At 36.2% G+C, this 20882-nt stretch overlaps 2 protein-coding genes across 2 annotated transcripts; both read left to right on the top strand.

Annotated features, from left to right (window-relative positions):
- The first annotated feature begins 18936 nt into the window (after positions 1 to 18936).
- Positions 18937 to 19952, top strand: LOC136843576 (zinc finger CCHC domain-containing protein 10-like). The gene is made up of 2 exons (XM_067112084.1): positions 18937 to 19191; positions 19456 to 19952. The coding sequence occupies exons 1-2, from the start codon at positions 19092 to 19094 to the stop codon at positions 19863 to 19865; spliced, it is 510 nt and encodes a 169-aa protein (XP_066968185.1). The 5' UTR covers positions 18937 to 19091; the 3' UTR covers positions 19866 to 19952.
- LOC136843503 (uncharacterized) lies at positions 19869 to 20456 on the top strand (the record flags this gene model as incomplete). The annotated part of the gene is made up of 1 exon (XM_067112039.1): positions 19869 to 20456. A coding segment is annotated over one exon (588 nt), but the record flags the coding sequence as incomplete, so codon positions are not given.
- Positions 20457 to 20882: the final 426 nt, after the last annotated feature.

Below are 20882 nucleotides of genomic sequence, written 5' to 3'. Positions count from 1 at the left end.
AGTGACAGTTATTCGCGTGTTATTGTGACTCGTGAATGGAAGAAGGAGGTGAGTGCTGTTACAGTGTTCTCTCTCTTTAGAAAGAGGTGAGCACAGGGGGGAGGGGCGGGGTGAGACACGTCTCTAGACTGCTGAGAGGTTAGGGAAGAACGTTGGATGGGTGGAGGGGGAGGGGGAGGGAGGGAGTTTTGTTGGGTCAACTGTATATGGATGGGAGCTGTAGGCAGAGTCCTGACAAGGGGGTTAGATTCCTTGGGTCCTGGCGACCTCAGGAGGTAAGCGCCCCCTCCTGCGACGCTTGAAAGAGATCCATTGTGCTCAGGTGCTGTTGTAAAAGACGCCCTTTATAAAGGGCAAGCGCCTTTAGGAGCTGTTCTACGTAAACAATTGTTATTATAGACCAGATAAGAGGAGCTTGTTACCCAATTTAGCTTTTCACTCTCGACCGACCTTAGAAAAAGGCAAAAGGAGAGTAACAAGGGAAAATTACATTTTCGAATTGTTGTCTGTCTGGTAAGAGCCGGCGACTGACCGTCTCTTTCGTAAAACAATTTCGCAACCAATTTCCTCGAAGGATGAAATTTAGACGCTGTTCCCTTATCCATTTATTTCTCTTGGATTTGTTGTTGTTTTGTGCTTCCTATTTCTGAAATTTACTTTACAGAGAGTCTCTCTCATATTTGTTTTTCCTTACTGTTTGGTGAATAGTTCTACATAGTTAATTATACGTACGTGTTTATTATATCGACATCAGTTTCAATATTCGGAAGTCACTCATAATAATTGTACGAAAATGTACACGCACACACACACATACATACATACATACATACATACATACATACATACATACATATACATAATACATACAACATATACATATGTATGTATGTATATATATATATATATATATATATATATATATATATATATATATATATATATATATATATATATATATATATATATTTATATATATATATATATATATACATTTACATATATATATATATATATATATATATATATATATATATATATATATATATATATATATATGTCTGTATGTGTGTGCATACATATGTTGTTGTCAAGCCATTTCTAAAGACGCCGGTTATGAAGTATAGATATAGTTATCTATCCAAGAGTAAATTCTTGTTTTGTTGCCGGCTCAAAGAAAATCTCATCACCTTTCCCACTTTCAGGAAATGTTTATATTAACATACATGTATTGCTTTCAGAGAGAAAGTTTCTTTTACCATTTCCAGTAATATGAAATGATCAATGGACTTCCTTTTCGAAGAAACAGCTTTTGCTGAAATAACTTACTTTCGTAAAATATCAAGAAAAAATTAATACCCCCGTCAATCCTTTGGAGAAACGGCGTATCTCAATTTAATGCACTCTTCCTTGAAAAATTCTGGTATATTTTATATAAGCAAGGCGTTCACACTATTAATTCAGCATATACATAAACGACAGAAGGTCTGTTTATAAACAGAAACAAGAACTTGTCAATTCACCTCACCTTTGTATGACTGACGTGTATGTATGTGTGTGTGTGTGTGTATTTACAAAGAGCACAGGCAAATCTTTGCCAAATATTGCAATACGTTATGAGCGACGCAGCTCCCGTGTACACTGGGAATAATAATTTTCAATAAATATTTACTGCCCAGGTAGAATCAAACCTGTGACTTCCTGTTTGCGTTCGTTGCCCTCGCAAAACCTGTCCCTTCAACAATACAATATATCCTATTGTTCACCTGAATAGGTGGTGGTCCGTTTTCTCTTTCGCGGAATTTCTCAATAAAGAGTCTTCTTTGGTGCTATGCTTCCGAAATGTTTTATTTTGCATTACACCCTGAAATATCAATCGGATATGACGATTCTTAGTCGATTTCTTTGACTTCTTGTAATTGTCTTCATGTCTTACCCGAACGATATTGCGTTATTTGTTCCGTAAATTTATATAAAAGTGTTTTGTTGCGAAGCCGAGATTCTAGTTTCTCTTCAACTGGTGGAAAGTGGACTTCGGCTGCTAACCAATCCCACGCTGCTCTTTTCTCCTAACGTAAGCAAATGTGACAAGACAGACAACAGTTATTTTTCACATGTCGTTTATATTTGGAATATAACACAATAAGGTTAACGTCGTTTGACGAACAGCTGAAGGAAAATTGACGTTCAGCACTTTGGTGTCCCTCTGGTATTGTTGTACGTAGTATATCAGTTTACCCGAGCTTTTAAATATCGTCAGTAATTCCTATCTAATTTATTAAAACGCGATCAACATACGTAAATTGAACGAACGAACAGGTCCGTGCTTAAAATATTGAGAGAATGTTTTGTCATACGCTGGGAACACAAACAAGGAATGTTCCTTTACTTTGCCCATTAACTCGAGTCCTTTTTCAGTTTAAATGATTTTATTCAGAGATCAGAAATTAGGGGTTTTCTCCTCCCGTCGGCGTCAATAACCTGTAAGTGGTGACGCCAGTTTTCGTAGCCATGATGAGTCCGGCAATTCCCATAAAAAAGGACTCCAGCTGTGTTGATCTCCGGTGAGTACCTTGTATTTCGTTTACCTTCATTTCACTGTTTTTAAGATGTACTAATGCAGCTATATTCGTAAAGAAAAGTCGGTTATTTTATATTCCATGGTTCATTTCTCTCATATTTTTTTTTATTAGTTCTCGCATGCACATATTAATTTGTGCATGTAATCATCCATTACCATGTAAGCAAGGTCATAATATCATGGATGATAGCGATATTAAGCGTGAGTTTTATTCCGAGCTTTGAAAGGATCTACTTGGTCTCATTATTTGAAAATTTTCTTCCCGTGAACATAATATTGTAACGATATCCCTCTGAGATACGTGAAAGATATGTCTAATGAGAAGTAAATATGATCTTCATGAATATGATAGTCATCAGTTAAAATGAGGCCGAGCTTTAACTGATAAAACAAGGAGGAAAGAATCTGTTTTTTGCCATGATGACCTTTTGGTAGGATTTTCTTCCCCGAGGGCAAGACAAGCTTAACCCATTTCACGAATATTATTGTCGATAATCTCTCTCTCTCTCTCTCTCTCTCTCTCTCTCTCTCTCTCTCTCTCTCTCTCTCTCTGACTTCAAGATGATACTAGCCTAACATTGCGAAGCAAAACTTCATTAGTAGTCTAAAACGTATTCTTAAGAAGAACAAAATGAGATCACTTTCAAGGCAATAGTCTGTTATTGATTACATGTCATTTATTCACTGGGCCAATGAAATGTTTTTGTCGATGTCTTCTACTGGAAGATTATTGTAATTGTAATCAATTACAATGTTTATATCCATATTACATTCTTTGCCATCAATTATTTTAAGCCTTTCTTTTCTATCTTAGCCTAATGGACAAGGCAGGAAAGAGATTAAGGCAATTCATCTATAAAGTGGTTTAAAGGAAGACAATTCACGCAATGGAAAATTTATCGCCCCTTCCACTCCCGGATTAAGTACATTCGGGTTTAAACTTCCTAAAGAATGTAACGACCTCTAGGCTAGTTAATAATAAAAAAGATTTGAAGTACAGGGTCTTTTGTTTCAAAGAACCAAACTTAAGATTAGAGAATAACAAGAAAGGTTACTCATACTATTCCATTTTATATATACACATTAATTAAAACATTATTTCATGAAATACTGCATTATCCTTGGAGTACGAAATTATTTTGGATATTCACATGAATACGCGTGAGCATGCGTGAATTCTTACGGTACCCGGCATATAAAATCCACTTTTGGGAACTTAAGCCTTGTCGTGTCTTGTGCAACCAGCTATCCGCTCAGAATTTTGGGCCCTGACTTCAGTATATGTCATCTTGATTGCCGCGAAGGACCAAACTTATGGCGGAGCCTGCTTTGGATTATGTGTCTACGAGGGGACGACATGTCTCAGGAAGCTATTCTCATCAGGTTTATTCGCTCGCCGTTCGTGTCCCTCAAATGGCACGAGAGAGACGAAAGGACAGTCCGGCAGTAGACGTACTATGTTCTAAGCTCTTGATCTTTGTGCAGTGAGTGGTTGAAATTTCGTTTTACTTTTAACTATCCAAGAGAACTTGTTTGGTTTTTATGAGGTTTAATTTCGAACATGCTTCCCAGCTACTGACATTTGATTGTCATACGTCAACTCCCAAATCAAACACTACTCCCCAGCCACACCTACCGCCCGCGCGAGCGCAATAAACGCATGCACACACTACTCAGACACATTCTCTCTCTCTCTCTCTCTCTCTCTCTCTCTCTCTCTGTGTGTGTGTGTGTGTGTGTGTGTATGTGTACGTGGGCGTGCGTGTGTTCAAAAAGGACCTTAGTAAAACCAGCAAGCCTCCAGTATGAACGAAAATTTTCTAGTTCAATGATAATTATCCAAGTTCTGATATCTTTTTACCTCTCCACTCAGGAATGTCAGTCCCTCGACTAACAGCAGTTTTGCCCTCTTTCATCACTAAATTAAACCCATTCTTATTTACGCATCTGTTCAAATGTTTTATAATCTCTGCTTGCATTTCTTTGTAAACATAGATTTTTTTTTGTTATTTATGATCACCGACTAACCCTTAGTCTTATACAGTATACAGCGAGGTTCACCAGCTTTCCCTTCCAGGATGAGGAAATTTAGGCTTCTTCCTGGAAAATACATCATCTGGCCTGAGTGGTGAATTTATAACTGGCAGCTAGCAGGTTGAGGCAGGTCACATAAGTTGAGAAGGAAGGTATGAGGTGAGCAACTTCATCCCAAAATAAGTGCTGGCAACAGGAATGCTGGCACCGGAGGTCACCATCGCCACGGAACAATTGCGTATAGGAATATATATATATATATATATATATATATATATATATATATATATATATATATATATATATATATATATAAATATAAACACACATATATATATACATATATATATATATATATATAAATATATATATATAGTATATATATATATATATATATATATGCATATATATATATATACATGTATATATAAATATATATATAGTATATATATATATATACATATATATATATATATATATATATATATATATATATATATATATATATATATATATATATATATATATATATATATATATATATATATATATATATATATATATATATAATTTCTGTTTACTACATCAGCATCGACCACCACCATTTCATCTTGATATTTCTTCAAGTTTCCTCTCCTCGCTTAATCTTGCGTCTTAGGTAACCATCCTCTAAATTCCACTTTAATCGTCCTTTATTACACCCGTCTTTATTCCTTGCCACTCACACCTTAATCCTCTCCCCCATTTTTTTTCTTTTTTTTTTTTTGTCCTGAAGGAAGAGGAACCCCAAAAATAAGGAGTGCCTCGTACAAAGGCTGTCGTGAAGCTCGCTTACGAGCCTCTTTAATGCCTTAGCTTTTTTCCTCTCTCTCTCTCTGTCTCTCTCTCTCTCTCTCTCTCTCTCTCTCTCTCTCTCTCTCTCCTTTCTTGTCATAAGTACCAGCATCTGGCATCTTCCTACTCTTGTTTCCCCTGGCTGTTCCCAGCGCATTCTTTGCTAATGTTTGTTTGTCCAAGATCATTACCATAAGCTTTTGATTCTCTCTCTCTTCTCTCTCTCTCTCTCTCTCTCTCTCTCTCTAGTAGTGTTGCTCGTCCTCTAAAATGAGTTCCCTTTGTATGATAATGTAGCTGCATTCTTGCACAGGCGCTACTGCTTACCTTTTCATCCCTCTTTTTAATATTTCATTTGATATCCTGTCATGGTACAACGTGACCATTGTTATTTCCTTTCTTTCTAAATATTGCTTCTATTGCAATTTTGGCCCCTTTACTTCTTGTTCTCCTCATAATTCCCGATTAAGTGTTAGCATCTTTATCTTTTCAGTGATTTTATGTGATTGCTACTCTCGTATCGTGATTGCAGAAAATTTAAAGTAATTTTTAATGAAATCTTTTTGGCCTAATAACTTACAGGGTGAAACTCCCATATTAAAGTCTGCAATGATAATGTAGCACTGCGCAGAGAAATGACATGAAATCTACTAGGTCTACTTTTTTAAAGGCGGATTAAAAAAAAAAACAAATAATTGAGCTGAATTTTAACACGCCAGAGAAAACGGCACAAGCTGCTCTAACGGAGCATAAGTGTGAGGGAGCCATGGCCACTGTTCGTCAATATTGGCTATATGGTCACCATACCTAACAGTCCAGCGAAATTCTGGTTAAGTTTCCTTTGTATACATTAACTGACATGCAAAGAACGGCCTTTGAGCATACAGCTAATACAAATTTATGTGACCCAGCGAAATGATGTTAAACAACTACGATAAGGATAAACGGTTCCATATAAATTTAAAACTCTTCGTTCTCATTTCAACAATCGTAATTTGAATTCTGTGATGGGTTCAAAATCAATGTAAGTGAGTCAAGACCAAACATTAATGTTGTCTACGTTTTCGCGTGTGTGAATTTTTTTATTGGTTGTTATTAGTTTGTAAGAATTTGTAAATATTATTATTATTATTATTATTATTATTATTATTATTATTATTATTATTATTATTATTATTCAGACGATGAACCCTATTCATACGGAACAAGCCCACCAAAGAGGCCGTTGACCTGAAATTCCAGCTTCCAAAGAATATGGTTTCATTCGAGAGAAGTAAAAGAAGGTAATGGGAAATCCAGAGAGAGGAGATCAGTTATTAGAAAAGCGGATAAATTACCATATTAATAAATAATTGGATAAAATTATAGATAAAATATTAAAATACAAGTTGAATTGCATTAAAGTAGTAATGCATTGCATCTTCGCTTGAACTTCTGAAGTTCCAACTGTATAAGACATCCTCTGGGAGGCTGTTCCACAGTCAAGTGGTGTGAGGAATAAAGGACCTCTGGAACTGAGAAGTTCGACAACGAGGTTTCTCATTAAATGTAATAGTTGTGGAAGTTAGCATTTGAATAAATTATTAGATTTGTATAATTTTGTGATCCACTGTGACGGGCAGCAGAGTCATTTTTATAGTTGATGAAATAGAACTGATACATCATGAATAAAATAAAACAAGTAAAAATTGCGCCGAAGTTTCTTCGGCGCAATCGAGTTTTCTGTACAGCCGCTACAGCGGATAATCAAAGCCACCGAAAATAGATCTATCTTTCGGTGGTCTCGGTATAATGCTGTATGAGCCGCAACCCATGAAACTTTAACCACGGCCCGGTGGTGGGATATCGTATATCGTTGACAGAAGCACGATTATGGCTAACTTTAACCTTATATAAAATAAAACTAGTGAGGCTAGAGTGCTGCATTTTGGTATGTTTGATGACTGGAGGGTGGATGATCAACGTAATAATTTGGAGCCCTCTACCCTCAGAAGTTTTTCAGATCTGAGGGCGGACAGAAAAAGTGTGGACAGAAAAAAGTTCGGACAGAATAAAGTGCGGACGGACAGACAAAGCCGGCACAATAGCTTTCTTTTACAGAAAACTAAAAACACGAGGAAACGTTTATGAAATGTATTACAGCATAAGTGACACTTGCCACACATCTATGAAAGTTGTTGAGTCATTTGGTTACCGAAGTATGATAATCTGTAGTATTTGTCAAAGTGCGGTGAGTAGATATTTTTCAATTTTAGTAAATGTTAATATCATCTATTAACATTCCATTAAACAAATGTAACATTTTACTGTTTTAATTATGATACATTTATTAAGGAGCTCCTGGAAACACTGGTCTTCAGCAAACGATATACTGCATTTTACTTATTATGATAGATCATTTCGCTCTATACCAAGCAGCATGTCATTATAATAGGAAAGCAACTCCATACCATTATCCCAGAATGGACATTTCATGAAAAACGGCATGGTCGTAAATGTATGATCATTTAAATCGATTTTTATTATGTTTTATTGTAACCGTCCGTCATTTTTATTCTCTTTGTCCTAATTCTTCTCCTCTTCCCCCGCCCTTCCCCCTTCCCCACCCCCCCCTTTTCACCGTTTAGGCATTCCAGTCGTGTTTCTTTTCTTTTTCCTTTTTTTAGTTGTTTTTCCCAACAACTTATACTTTCTCTGTTCTTCTCTACCATTTCCCATCCTTTTTCTTATCCCTCCTCCTCCTCCTCCTTCTCCTCCTCCTCCTCCTCCTCCTCCTCCCTCCTCTTCTTCCTCCTCCTCCTCCTTCTCAACTCTCTTTTGTAAACCGAACGCAAGCCTGGGATAAAGAAAATGAAAGGCCCGACTTCGAGTTACCCTTAACGAGATGCTTCAAGCACACGAGTGTTTATGAGGATGGCATTTCCCAGGTTTTAACCACATGCCTCTCCTTCCGCCATCCATGTCTCTCTCTCTCTCTCTCTCTCTCTCTCTCTCTCTCTCTCTCTCTCTCTCTCTTAACAAGGAGAGAGGGAGAAAAGAAAACCGGGTACGTTCAAATAACATCAGATTCCGGTAAAGGCAGAGTTACTGGTTTACGTGATTTTTATATTTTCCGGAAAGTATTCGAGGATGTAATGTGTGAGGACTTGTAATATATATATATATATATATATATATATATATATATATATATATATATATATATATATATATATATATATATATATATATATATATATATATATATATATATATATATATATATATATATATATACATATATAAATATATATGTATGCATGTATGTATGTATATATGTATATACGTATATATATATATATACATATACTGTATATGTATATGTATATGTATATATATATATGTATACAGGTATACATATATATAAATATAGTGTATATATAAAAAATTTAAACATACACACACATATATATAGAATAGATAGATAGATAGACAGATAGATATGCGTGTTACATATGTATGAATGTATGTACGTACGTTTTACAGACATGGCGGTATTCAAGAAACTGAATACTTAAATGCATGCGTACATACTCAGACATGCGTTTATCAAGATACAGAAGAGTGCAAGAGTATCATACAGTGACAATTCCGTATACAGCGTCTTGTACATGTTTTATTTTTGTACGAAATACATTAAGTTAAAGATACTGATTACAAAAAATGGCTTCCCTTCTTTTCCCTTAGTAACTAAGGTTTTCTGTTTTAACTGTCACCCCTATTTGCAGAAGCATTGCAAGCCTTATTTCAGCATTCCCCTTGAGAAACCTCACGTTTATAAGCATGCTGAAATGGCGAAAAGGCTGTTTCTATTTCGAATCCCTTCTTCTGGTATATAAGCAAAATGATTTTTAACAGAATGATATTCATCTATAGATATTTTAAGCCGAAGCTGTTTCCTTGCTGAACCAACTTTATACTGGGGTTTCTTATGTTGCTATAGTTAGATTCAAAAGAAAATTAATTTATGGTTTGACAAAGCAGAAAAGAAGTAAAAAATTTAGCCATCAGGTTTATCAATTTACTTAAAAACTAATGTCAACATTTACTTCATTATTTAAATCTAGAACTCATGGTAATTAATGGATTCTGAGACATGATAGAATAAGACGTACTTAGAATATATTGTGATTTGAATGTAAGGTTTCAAGGATCACGTAAAAAGAATAATGAAAACCATTGAGTAGCATATTGAATATACGCCAATAACGGTTTCTGCATTCTATAAAAAAATTACTTGAACCTCTGACAAATCCATAAAGAATAAATACGAGGGGTTGCATAGTGTCAGATTAAAGGAATCGAGTCCAGTCCTTGAATTTTGTTGTAAGCATTGTAATTTATAGGCAGTCTTTCAGCAAATTATTATTCACGAGCTCTACAGTATAATATTTTGTAACAATGCTAAGCCAACTAAATGCAATACCTTCTTTCATAGTTTGATGTGACTTTGACAATTTCATTATTATACCCAGTTACTGATCAATTTTCTCATTTTTTTTTATTTTAAGTGTCCCCTATATCTCGAAATAACCTCTGTAATGCCTGAACCGCCACTGACTGGTTCACCTTAAATATTTCTTTTGTTATTAATTCATGATTAAGAGCATTCAGTTTTTCGAGGTTTTTTACAATACTACAGACAAAGGTGGCTATTTTTGGGGTCAAATGTCGTGTGCAGTTTACATCTATATTTTCTGATATGCTTTTGCAGGTGCATTTTTCATTTTGCTAATATTTCATCATTTCTATTTTCAATTTCAAGAAAATGGATGATGTGTGATGCGCCTTTGATGTAACAAAAGATTTCATTTGAATGTTAGCAAATTTCATAAAAGTATTTCGTGTTGTATTACAGTAGATTCAATTTAGAACACTTTTGATGTGCAATTGTCTCCTTACCTTTCTATTTTTTTCTCTCTCTCTCGTTCTTTTTGCTGATAAGTGATCAGTAGTAGTTACAGTAATATCACTATTTATTTTATTACACTTTCAATCAAAATGAAGTTGAATAACCAGTAAATAATAAAGCAGATTTATTCTAAATTAATTGCACTCTTCAAGAATTTTTGGCTATAATGGTAATAAACTATAGCCTACAACATGCAACCGGTAGTTTTGGCTTTAACCGCTTCATTGATACCAAACAGCAATGATATTAAAAGAAAAATGCAAACTAAAAATATATTTCAAGAACTGCATCATTTTCTTGAAATGGATACCTAAACTTTATACGCTCCCAGTAATTTTTTTTTCCAGAGGCTGGAAAGAAAGGTTAAAAATGTTTTCCGAAATTCCTCGCCCCACAATAGACATATTCAACTTATTTTTCAGGAATGTCCCCCGAGCATTCGATGTTAGGAAAGTGTTTTCACTTTAACTTATTGTTTGGAGAATTTTATTTCTCAAGGTTTTTTTATTTTTTTGGTTTTTGTTACTTTCGCCAAATCTGGTTCACTTTAAGTGCTATGGAAAAACTTAGCAAGCTTACAAAACCAAAGTTCTTATATATATATATATATATATATATATATATATATATATATATATATATATATATATATATATATATAATTGCCCGTTTGTTTAACTGACGTCTCTCACATCGGAGCGCTCCTACCAAAATTTTCCCTTGATTCGGCTCCACCTCAAGAGGCATCTACCCTGAAGCCTGAAACCCTTCAGCGGTCCCACTCCTTTAGCTGAGAGCATCTTGTGTTAAACAGCCTTCCATCCAGACTTTTTATTTTTTTTTATTTTCTGATTTGAATAGTATGGGTTAACGCGGGATTGATTACTTACGTCCGCCGAATGAAAGGAAAGCAATCACCGGAGTGGTGGATGTTGATTCATTCTCCTCGGCGATTGTGAGAGGAGAAGTCACGCAACGCGATCTTTTATCAGTTTCTTCCATTGTCGTGTCACTCTTGGGGAGGTTCCTCCGGGACCTTTTTACTCTTATGTGCTTCTGTCGCCACTCGTCGCTTCCCTTGTTACCCTCTTTGGCTTATGGGTGTTTGCGTTCGTCAGTTTCAGTTTTCCATAAAAGAAAACTATTGTGACGGCTTTGTCTTTCTGTCCGCACTTTCTCTGTCCGCCCTCATATCTTAAAACCATGAGGCAGGAGAGTTGCAAATTGGTACGTTGATCATCCACCCTCCAATCATGAAACATACCAAATTGCAGCCCTCTAGCCTCAGTAGTTTTTATTTTAAGGTTAAAGTAACCATGAACGTGGGTCTGGCATCGTTATAGGTGCCAATAACACAGGCCACCACCGGACCATGGCTGAGAGCTCAATACAGCATTAAACGTTGTACAGAAATCTCGAATGCGCCAAAGAAACTTCGGCGCATTTTTTACTTGTTTCATATTGACATCGATCGTTTAGGTATTTTTCACTATCATTTCCCATTTATGTACCTGTTCTTTTTCATATTTTAGAGTCTCTATTGTTGTCATTTAGAACCTGATGATGACATTATTTACTAATATAAAATTTACTTTTCCTCTATGGGTCCTTCACACCCCCAACCCACAACCACCACCACCCACCCGCTCACTAGATAGTCAAGCACGAATAGGTTGTATAAGACCTTCCTTGTGATCATGATAAAAATAGTAGGATTCTGAAGGAATATAAAAAAAAAGTTTTGCTGGGTTCAAAATAAACGTTTTGTCTCACCTCTTTTCCATCTTATAAACTCATCATGGCTACAGAAATTTTACTAAGTTTTTTTATTCTGTAGTAAGGAAAGACAACGTAATTAGGATCTGAACTGTGTCAACTAGAAGAGCGACAACTTTCTTTCCATTCATGGAGAGTATATAAAAAAAGATGCTGAAAAAATAAGGTGTCTTTGTTTACAGTTTTACAGGAAATCCATTACGCTGGCTGAGTGAAGCGGCATCTAAAAGCTATTAATGAACTTTACATGAATAATGTTAATGAAATCACTTGGTTGCCATGTTATAACTGAGACGTGTTGTTTGTCTCGGCTCACAATTAAAACGTAGTAGTGCAAAGCTTTGTGAGTAATATGTAAAGTTTCATTATACAGGCAACTTGTGTGTTGGATCTCATATTTGAATGAGGGGCGCTGTGACACGAATGGTAATGACGGAATTTAAATAGGCTGAGAGCAAAATGAAGGGCTTTGTTTTCCCCTGATTATTTTACTAAAATGATTTCCGTGTCGCATCTTCTTTGCATAATTCTCTTAGTATGAAATGCAAATCATTCCAGATCACATGATTTTGTTTGGAACACAATTGTAAGCTCCTTCAGGCACAGTCTGCTGGGATCTTTCCTGGCTCACTGATTAAGGGAAATCATGTGTAGCTGTTCTTGACGTCTCCGAGGCATCTGCATAAGCTTTATTCCATCTTTTTATCTTTTTATCTAATCACTTCGCATCTGGTTTTGCTGACGGTAGATAAAAAAAAAAAAACAAGTAAAATTGCACCTAAGTTTCTTCGGCGGAATCGAATTTTCTGTAAAGCGTTTAATGAAGGCCACCGAAAATAGATCTATCTTTCGGTGGTCTTGATATAATGCTGTATCAGCCGCGGCCCATGAAACTTTCAGCTACGGCCCGGTGGTGGCCCGTCCTATAGCGTTGCCGGGCGCTCGATAATGGTTAATTTTAACCTTAAATCAAATAAAAACTACTGAGGCTAGGGGGCTGCAATTTGGTATGTCTGATGATTGGAGGATGGATGATCAACATACCAATTTGCAGCCCTCTAGCCTAGGTAGTTTTTAAGATCTGAGGGCGGACAGAAAAAGTGAGGACGGACAGACAAAGCCGGCACAATATTTTTCTTTTCCAGAAAACTAAAAATCTGCTCCCTTTTCATCTCTAGTGTATTGTCATTGGGTTCTGACGATTTTGGTTTTAGAATCAAAAAAATGATTCAGGACGTTGCAGGGTTTCAAAGAAACACTAAGGTGCTCCTCGGGGCTCTCTTATTTATCCTTGTCTCTGTCAGTGACCTTCCATAGTCTACCTTTTTACCAGTCTCTCCGCTTTCACTAAGGATTCTGCCCTTCGTAAACTTCTTTTGGTTTCCACTCCCTTTCCGCAGATCGCGCTCAGTCTCGAATGGCTCTCTCATCATCTATCAGCTATAATCTTGGGAGCTGATCTGGGCGGGGATCCCGTAATCTTCCGTATTTCAGTGCCTCTGAAACAGTTTCTTCTTGTTTATACGTCTTCTGTTTTTTTTTTTTTTTTTGCTTCGATAAATATTGAGCTTGTCCTGTTACTTCTATCAATTATTTTGGCGCCCAAGCTACTAGTGACTCTTCTCGGAAGGAGTACTAAAATCCACCTTGAAAAATGGTATCTTATTTTAAATGCCGTTCATCTTAGTTATTAAAGATTTATGTTGGCTTTATTCATCCTTCTCAAGGTGCTGATATCATGTTGGGAGCTTCTTCTCTGATCTCCTGTCTCAATAGGAGTGAATCTTAAGTTAATTCGATTGATCATTGATCCAACTCTTTCCCCAACTATTGATTCGCTTCCTACTGCCGCAAGGTGGCTTCTCTCCTTCTTTCTACTGGTACTCTTTCAGTCATTATTCCGTTGACCTCGAAGGGAAAATATCTCCTTCCCTCGGGCGGTGTCCTAACACCAATCAGTTCAGTTCATCTTTCCTTATGCTGATTCTGTGAAAATCGGTAATCCTTAGATTATACGATTCATCCATTGTCTCTTACTTCTGTTGTCTAGCTTTGGAATTCTCATTTCTGCTACTTTTAGTTTCCTGTAAAAGAAACTATTGTGCCGGCTTTGTCTGTCCGTCTGCACTTTATTCTGTCCGGACTTTTTCCTGTCCGGACTTTTTCTGTCCGCCCTCAGATCTTAAAAACTACTGAGGTTAGAGGGCTGCAAATTGGTATGTTGATCATCAACCTTTCAATCATCAAACATATCAAATTGCAGCCCTCTAGCCTCAGTAGTTTTCTTTTATTTAAGGTCTAAGTTAGCCATAATTATGCTTCTGGCAACGATATAGGATAGGCCACCACCGGGCCGTGGTTAAATTGTCATGGGCCGCGGCTCATACAGCATTATACCGAGACCACCGAAAGGTAGATCTGTTTTCGGTGGCCTTGATCATACGCTGTAGCGGCTGTACAGAAAACTAGATTGTACCGAAGAAACTTCGGCGTATCTTTTAACTGTTTCCTTAATGTTACGACTTTTCTTCCTTTAAGGAACAGATCTGTAGATTCCTACTGCACACTTCTTCCACCTTTTTTCTTTTTAGCTCTTTCTTCGACCGTGGGTCAAAGAAGGTTTTTAGGTTCCCACCCTTTTCGCTTGACCCTGAAGAATAGGCAAACCTAAACACGATGCATAATCAAGATGATTCAATAACAATATTGAATAAACTCCTGTTTAGCCAAAGTACTTCGATAGAATGAAAATATTACTTCTAGAATCATTATAAAATAGGTATGAAAATGTTTACTTGTCTTTAGAGAAAGGATGAAATTATTTATGCACTTAAAGGGATATTTGCCTTGAAAATACTCTTCAAAGATATTAATATACGCATCATGATCTATGGCTCCTGAAGTGGTGTTCTCAAGCATATGGAAAGGCGTCCTATTCAAATGTAGTAATAAAAAAAAGCAAGTTATTTCAGGTGTGAACCTTTTTTTCACAGAAAGAATTTTAAAGTCACCCCCCAGCATAAGTGGCGTGACCTACTTCCCTAGAATAAAAGATATTTTCTCTTCCCTGCCAATTCCTCGGAATTTTAAGTAAAACCACCTTTCCCAGTATGGAGCTAATCTTTAACACTTTAACTAAAATGTAGGGTTATATGAAGATTCTTTTATACGCTTTCCTAATGGCATCTACAAGCCTTTTTTTATATGAATAGGTTATTCGATTTAAACATCTATAAATTATGTAACAATTTTGCTTTTATGAACGAATCTCATCTCAAAAATACTCTATAGGAAATCCTCTCAATCTTAATGGACATTTGCCGGTCTGAGAAAAAAAATAATAATTTTAAACTAAAAAAAAAGCAGTAAACTAAAATAGCTTACATACTCACCACAGATCGAAACAAGCAATGGTTTGCAGGCATCACCCTTTCCTATGGTGTGGAAAACTTATATTACACAGACTGTTAAGGGGATTAAAACACAATTATGAAGGAAAGTCCAAACAAGATTTTCAGTGGAAGAAAAGCGAGTTCCTTCAGATTTCCAAATTTGCGTTTCAGTAATTGCATCCCCAGTTGACAGAACCATTGTTTTTCCCCGTGTTTTCACATGCTAACTTGTGCTAGCAGGTTATTGCCTCAAGGGGTGAAAAGATCTCGAAGAAACTTGGCAGCCATAATCATTTAGGCCGTCAAGCCAAGAACTTTGGGACTTTCGGCATTCGGCGCTTAAGGCAATGAAAAGAGGAGTTGGACAATAAGATCAGAGTAACCAGAAAAGCACGTAGATGAAGTACAAAGATGCAAAGGTAAAAATGGGAGGAACTCCCACATTTGAACTAAGAAGTCATTTTTAAAGAGGTTTGACAAGATTAAAGAGAAGAAGGAGGTATGGGGGTAAAGCAAAAGGCCAGAGAGTGGTTGTAGCTAAGGTGGAAGGGACGTTGCAAGCACACTTTAGTAATGCCTACAGTGCATCACGTGAGTTGCACTGACGGCACCACCCCGCTGTAGGGGGTGCCATAGACATCATCTAGTACGTTATCAAGTACAGAAATATTCAGCGGTTTAAATGCTTCATTCCTGGCTACATGTTAGTGGTATCCGTTTTGTCGTGATGAATTATGAAGGTTGTTCCTTATAATGAACTTGAATGTGTTTGACATCTAACGTCAAACGTCACGGTGACAGACAATGTTTTAATGTTTCTATTGGGTTCCACTTTGAAATATTTCAGAGACCATAAGATGATCGAAAGATCGGTGGTCAAAGAGAGACAACCCTTATATTCCGTCAGTTTTAGCAAGGACCATGCGTTGGTTGGCGGAGGTATGCAAATTTGGTCAAATCAGCATTGGACAAAATTAGAGATCAGTGAAATCTTCACTCCAGTGCTCATTCCGAAAATGCACATAACAAGGATTATATTGAAACTTAGTCTTTCTTTATCATCAAATTATGTAATTGATGAGTTACTGATGAAGGCTCAGAAAAGAGATATTCCTCATACTACTTTCTCCTGACTCGTACATAAGACGGTAATAATGTTAGATGACGAAACGCATTTATTGTTTCTCAGCTGCTCTCTCGAGAGGTTTATAACTGATAAAGAAGATAGAAGATAAATTGAGTTAGACAACCTTTTCCGTGCAATTGCTCTGTTGTGGAAAAAAAATTAAAAGTTGACACACGATTATGCACTTAGGTTCAAATCCAGATTATTCACCTTTCAGCGATTAAAATGGAAACGATTTATTGATACTTTTTACAGTAGTCAGGACAAAAGCGACAAGCAGAAAATAAGACATATAACCCTAGACAGGGATTCAATTAAAAAAAAAGATAAGTGTTTTGGAGTAGCCTCTGGATAATCCGGGCCACCTTGGTTGAGCAAAACAAATTTGGCACGGAATGTCCGTCGACTGTGTAGGGTCGCAAGGAGTCTGACCCGCTGAGAATCGGGAGTTGATGCCAACAACAGCCACCTTCCCTAAGTAAGGACACACAGACACATAGACACAAACTCACACACACATACACACACACACACACACACACACACACACACACACATATATATATATATATATATATATATATATATATATATATATATATATATATGTATATATATAAATGGCTGTATGTATGCATGTATGTTCCAGCATAACTCTGAACCGGAATGAGCAGTTTCAACCAAACTTGGTATACTTATGACTTACTACCTGGAAAAGAATAAGGTGGAGGTAAAACATCACTAGCACCAAAGGGCACCAAAAGGGGCGGAGGGAAGGGCTTCCCTGAAACGGGGCTGGTTATGCCCAAAGACTTAGTAACTTTACGAATTTATCATACCTAATTTCGGTATACACATGGCTTACTATCTGGAAAAAAATACTGTGGGGGTAAGGCATCAATGGCACCAAAGCGGGTGGAGGTTGGGAAGGGGGTGACAGAAAGAGACAGAGTGAGAAGGAGAGGAAGTGAGAGAGAGACACAGTAGAGGGGGTGTTAGGGAGAAAAAAGAGGGAAAGAGACAGGGAGGATTGGAGAGAGAGAGAGAGAGAGAGAGAGAGAGAGAGAGAGAGCAAGGGAAAGGGGGAGGGAGAGGGAGAGAGTGAGAGAAAGAAATATTAAGAGAGAGAGAGAGAGAGAGAGAGAGTAGAGGGGGTGTTAGGTAGGAGAGAGAGAGAGAGAGAGAGAGAGAGAGAGAGAGAGAGAGAGAGAGAGAGAGAGAGAGAGAGAGAGAAGAGAAAAAACTTATCGGTTTTCATTAAGAGTTATCCCAGGCAGTGCCAGGTTGGTCAGCTAATATATATATATATATATATATATATATATATATATATATATATATATATATATATATATAAATATGTAGATTTTTATATAGGTTCATATTATTATATACAGTATATATATATATATATATATATATATATATATATATATATATATATATATATATATATGAACCTATATAAATAAATAAATATATATATATATATATATATATATATATATATATATATATATATATATATATATATATATGTGTGTGTGTGTGTGTGTGTGTGTGTGTACATATATATATATATATATATGTACACACACACACACATATATATATATATATATATATATATATATATATATATATATATATATATGCTGAATCTACTGGTCACTTTTACCAGACACATATGTAATTCTAATAGCCACAATATATATCGCTCATATGCGAGAACAACGTCATAACTCAAAAAATGGGAAATTTGAGTTATGACAACCATAAGATTGCCCATTTTTTGCTCTATAATGTGGTAAAAACGACATATCTCTATCTGCAAAACTCACCACTAGAGGGCAGTAAGTGTCACTATTGCCCTGGCCTAGGTGTTACGAATCCTTGGTGTCAACAATGTCATAATCTCAGTTCCTGTTTAACCGTTATAAGGGAAAGTGCTTTGTGTTGTCAAGAAAAACGTCATATTTTGGTATGGGTCAGTATTGGTAATATTTTGGTTGTTTAATAGTCTTAAAATGTTCATTGCAATAACGTTTTAATTCTAAATAGTACGTTGTTCATGCAAATATCAGATACTTACCTGTTTATTTTATTCAAAATGTGACGTTCTTGTAGCAAAGTAATGAGCTTTTCAATGTGTTATCTCAAATTATGTCAATATTTCTACAAACATTTTGCACAATGTAGATAAGCTCTGTCTTTGTATTCCATATTGTGTCGTTATTGCAGAAAAGTATGTGTGAGACCAAATATATTCATTGTTCATATTTTAACTTATGTCGCTATTTATACAAATGTAGATTATGACCACTGCACTTTATTATGGCATTTCATGTTTATGAACTTCTTTAGCATGTTTTGTTTAATTTTTTTTTTTTCAGTAAAATGCATAGCAGAGGTAAGGCATTGTTATCAATGGCATTAAACAAACTGCAAGATGAAAAGAAAGAAGCTCTTCCATCTAACGAAAGTACCTCAGCAGTAGGTTAGTTGTTTTCAGATTCAACCCTCGTCCACTCTTCCATGTGGGCTGGTTTGTACGCATTTACTTAGAGGTTAGGTTAGGTTAGGTTAGTTATGGATTTACATATCCCTCCTCTTATGAGAGTTTTCTTTATTTCAATTTAATGTATCCTGTATGTGTCTCATAGATGTTTCACATTCAACTGGAATGTTGAAGATATAGGGAAAACTTGTTTTCATATTTCACAGCAATTTTTTCTTATTCGCACATTTTACAATTTTTTAGGCCACATCCGTGAACCTTTGAAGAACAAGGAAATTGATTGTGGCGTTCGAGAGTGTGAAGGTAACGATTACATACAATCTTCATCCTCTACATCATCCTCGTCAAGTTCTTCATCTTCATCATCAAGTAGCTCTTCTATGTCTTCTGATAACGAACTAGATTCGGATGATTCTGTAGCAGATAAGCATTATATTCCAGACTATGAAGAAGATACAGACAGTGCTGATGATGACCAGCCCTCTGAAAATATTACCGTTGGTGCAGAAGTTGAAGTAGCAACAGTCATGAATGAGTCTCCAAACGTTGGTGCAGAAGTTGCTGCAGTCCTGGACGAGAATCCAAACGCAATTGGAGAGATCGGTATTCACGAAAATGTGCCGATATTGGTTAGTCCATCCAAAAAGGATTAAAAGAGAAAGGCGTGTCCTGAGAATTGGAGAAGGAATGTGCAAAAGCGACTACGCAATCAAGGGAAAGCTTATGAAATGAAGTCAAAGTTTAATAAGGAGCGAGAAGAACGGAAAATGAAACCGGCGTGTGATGAAAAGTGCCGACTGAAATGTTCCAATAAATTTACGGAAGAAGAGAGAAATTGGATTTTCACTTCATACTGGAATCTAAGTGATATAACAAAGCAGCGTGAATTTATTCGAAATTCTATTCAGGAAGTTCAAACAAGGTACAGATACATCAGAGTGGGTGGTACCAGACAACAAAGAAGACTCAATAATGCATTCTATCTACTTAGAAATTGTAATAGAATTAGGGTGTGCAAGGTTTTTTTTAAGAACACTCTTGACATAAACGATCGACCCATACGTACAGTTTTGGAAAAAAAGGACAAGGTAGCTGATGTAGTCATGGAAGAAGATCGAAGAGGAAAGCATGGCAATCATTGTACTGTCGATGAGCGGATCAGAGAGAAGATAACCAGCCATATTCAATCAATTCCTAAGGTAGAAAGTCATTATACGAGCAAATACAACAAGGACCTTCATTGATGGAAGGAAATCGATTGCTGAAATTCACAGAGACTATGTTGCCAATTGCAAAGAAGAAGGTCTACCTTTTGGAAATTACACTCTCTTTCATCGCATTTTCACAAAAAGAGCATAACATATCGTTCTTTACACCAAAAAGGATCAGTGTGATACCTGCACATCCTATCATAATGCTGAAGAGATGGAGAAAGAACTGCTAAAGGAAAGATATGAGAGTCATCAAAATGAGAAGGAACTATCAAGGAAGGAAAAGGCTATCGATAAAGCATCAGATTCTGTAGTGGCAGTGTACGACTTGCAGGCGGTCATGCAGCTCCCGAAAGGTGATGTAAGTGTGTTTTATTACAAATCAAAGTTGAACGTACTGAATTTTACGATCTATGACATCAAAACAAATAAATGCGACTGCTTTCTATGGGATGAGTC

The sequence above is a fragment of the Macrobrachium rosenbergii genome, chromosome 11 (assembly GCF_040412425.1).
Source record: "Macrobrachium rosenbergii isolate ZJJX-2024 chromosome 11, ASM4041242v1, whole genome shotgun sequence".
Taxonomy (NCBI): domain Eukaryota; kingdom Metazoa; phylum Arthropoda; class Malacostraca; order Decapoda; family Palaemonidae; genus Macrobrachium; species Macrobrachium rosenbergii.
The sequence above is the reverse complement of the archived record's forward strand: the minus strand, read 5'-3'. Positions and strand labels throughout refer to the sequence as shown.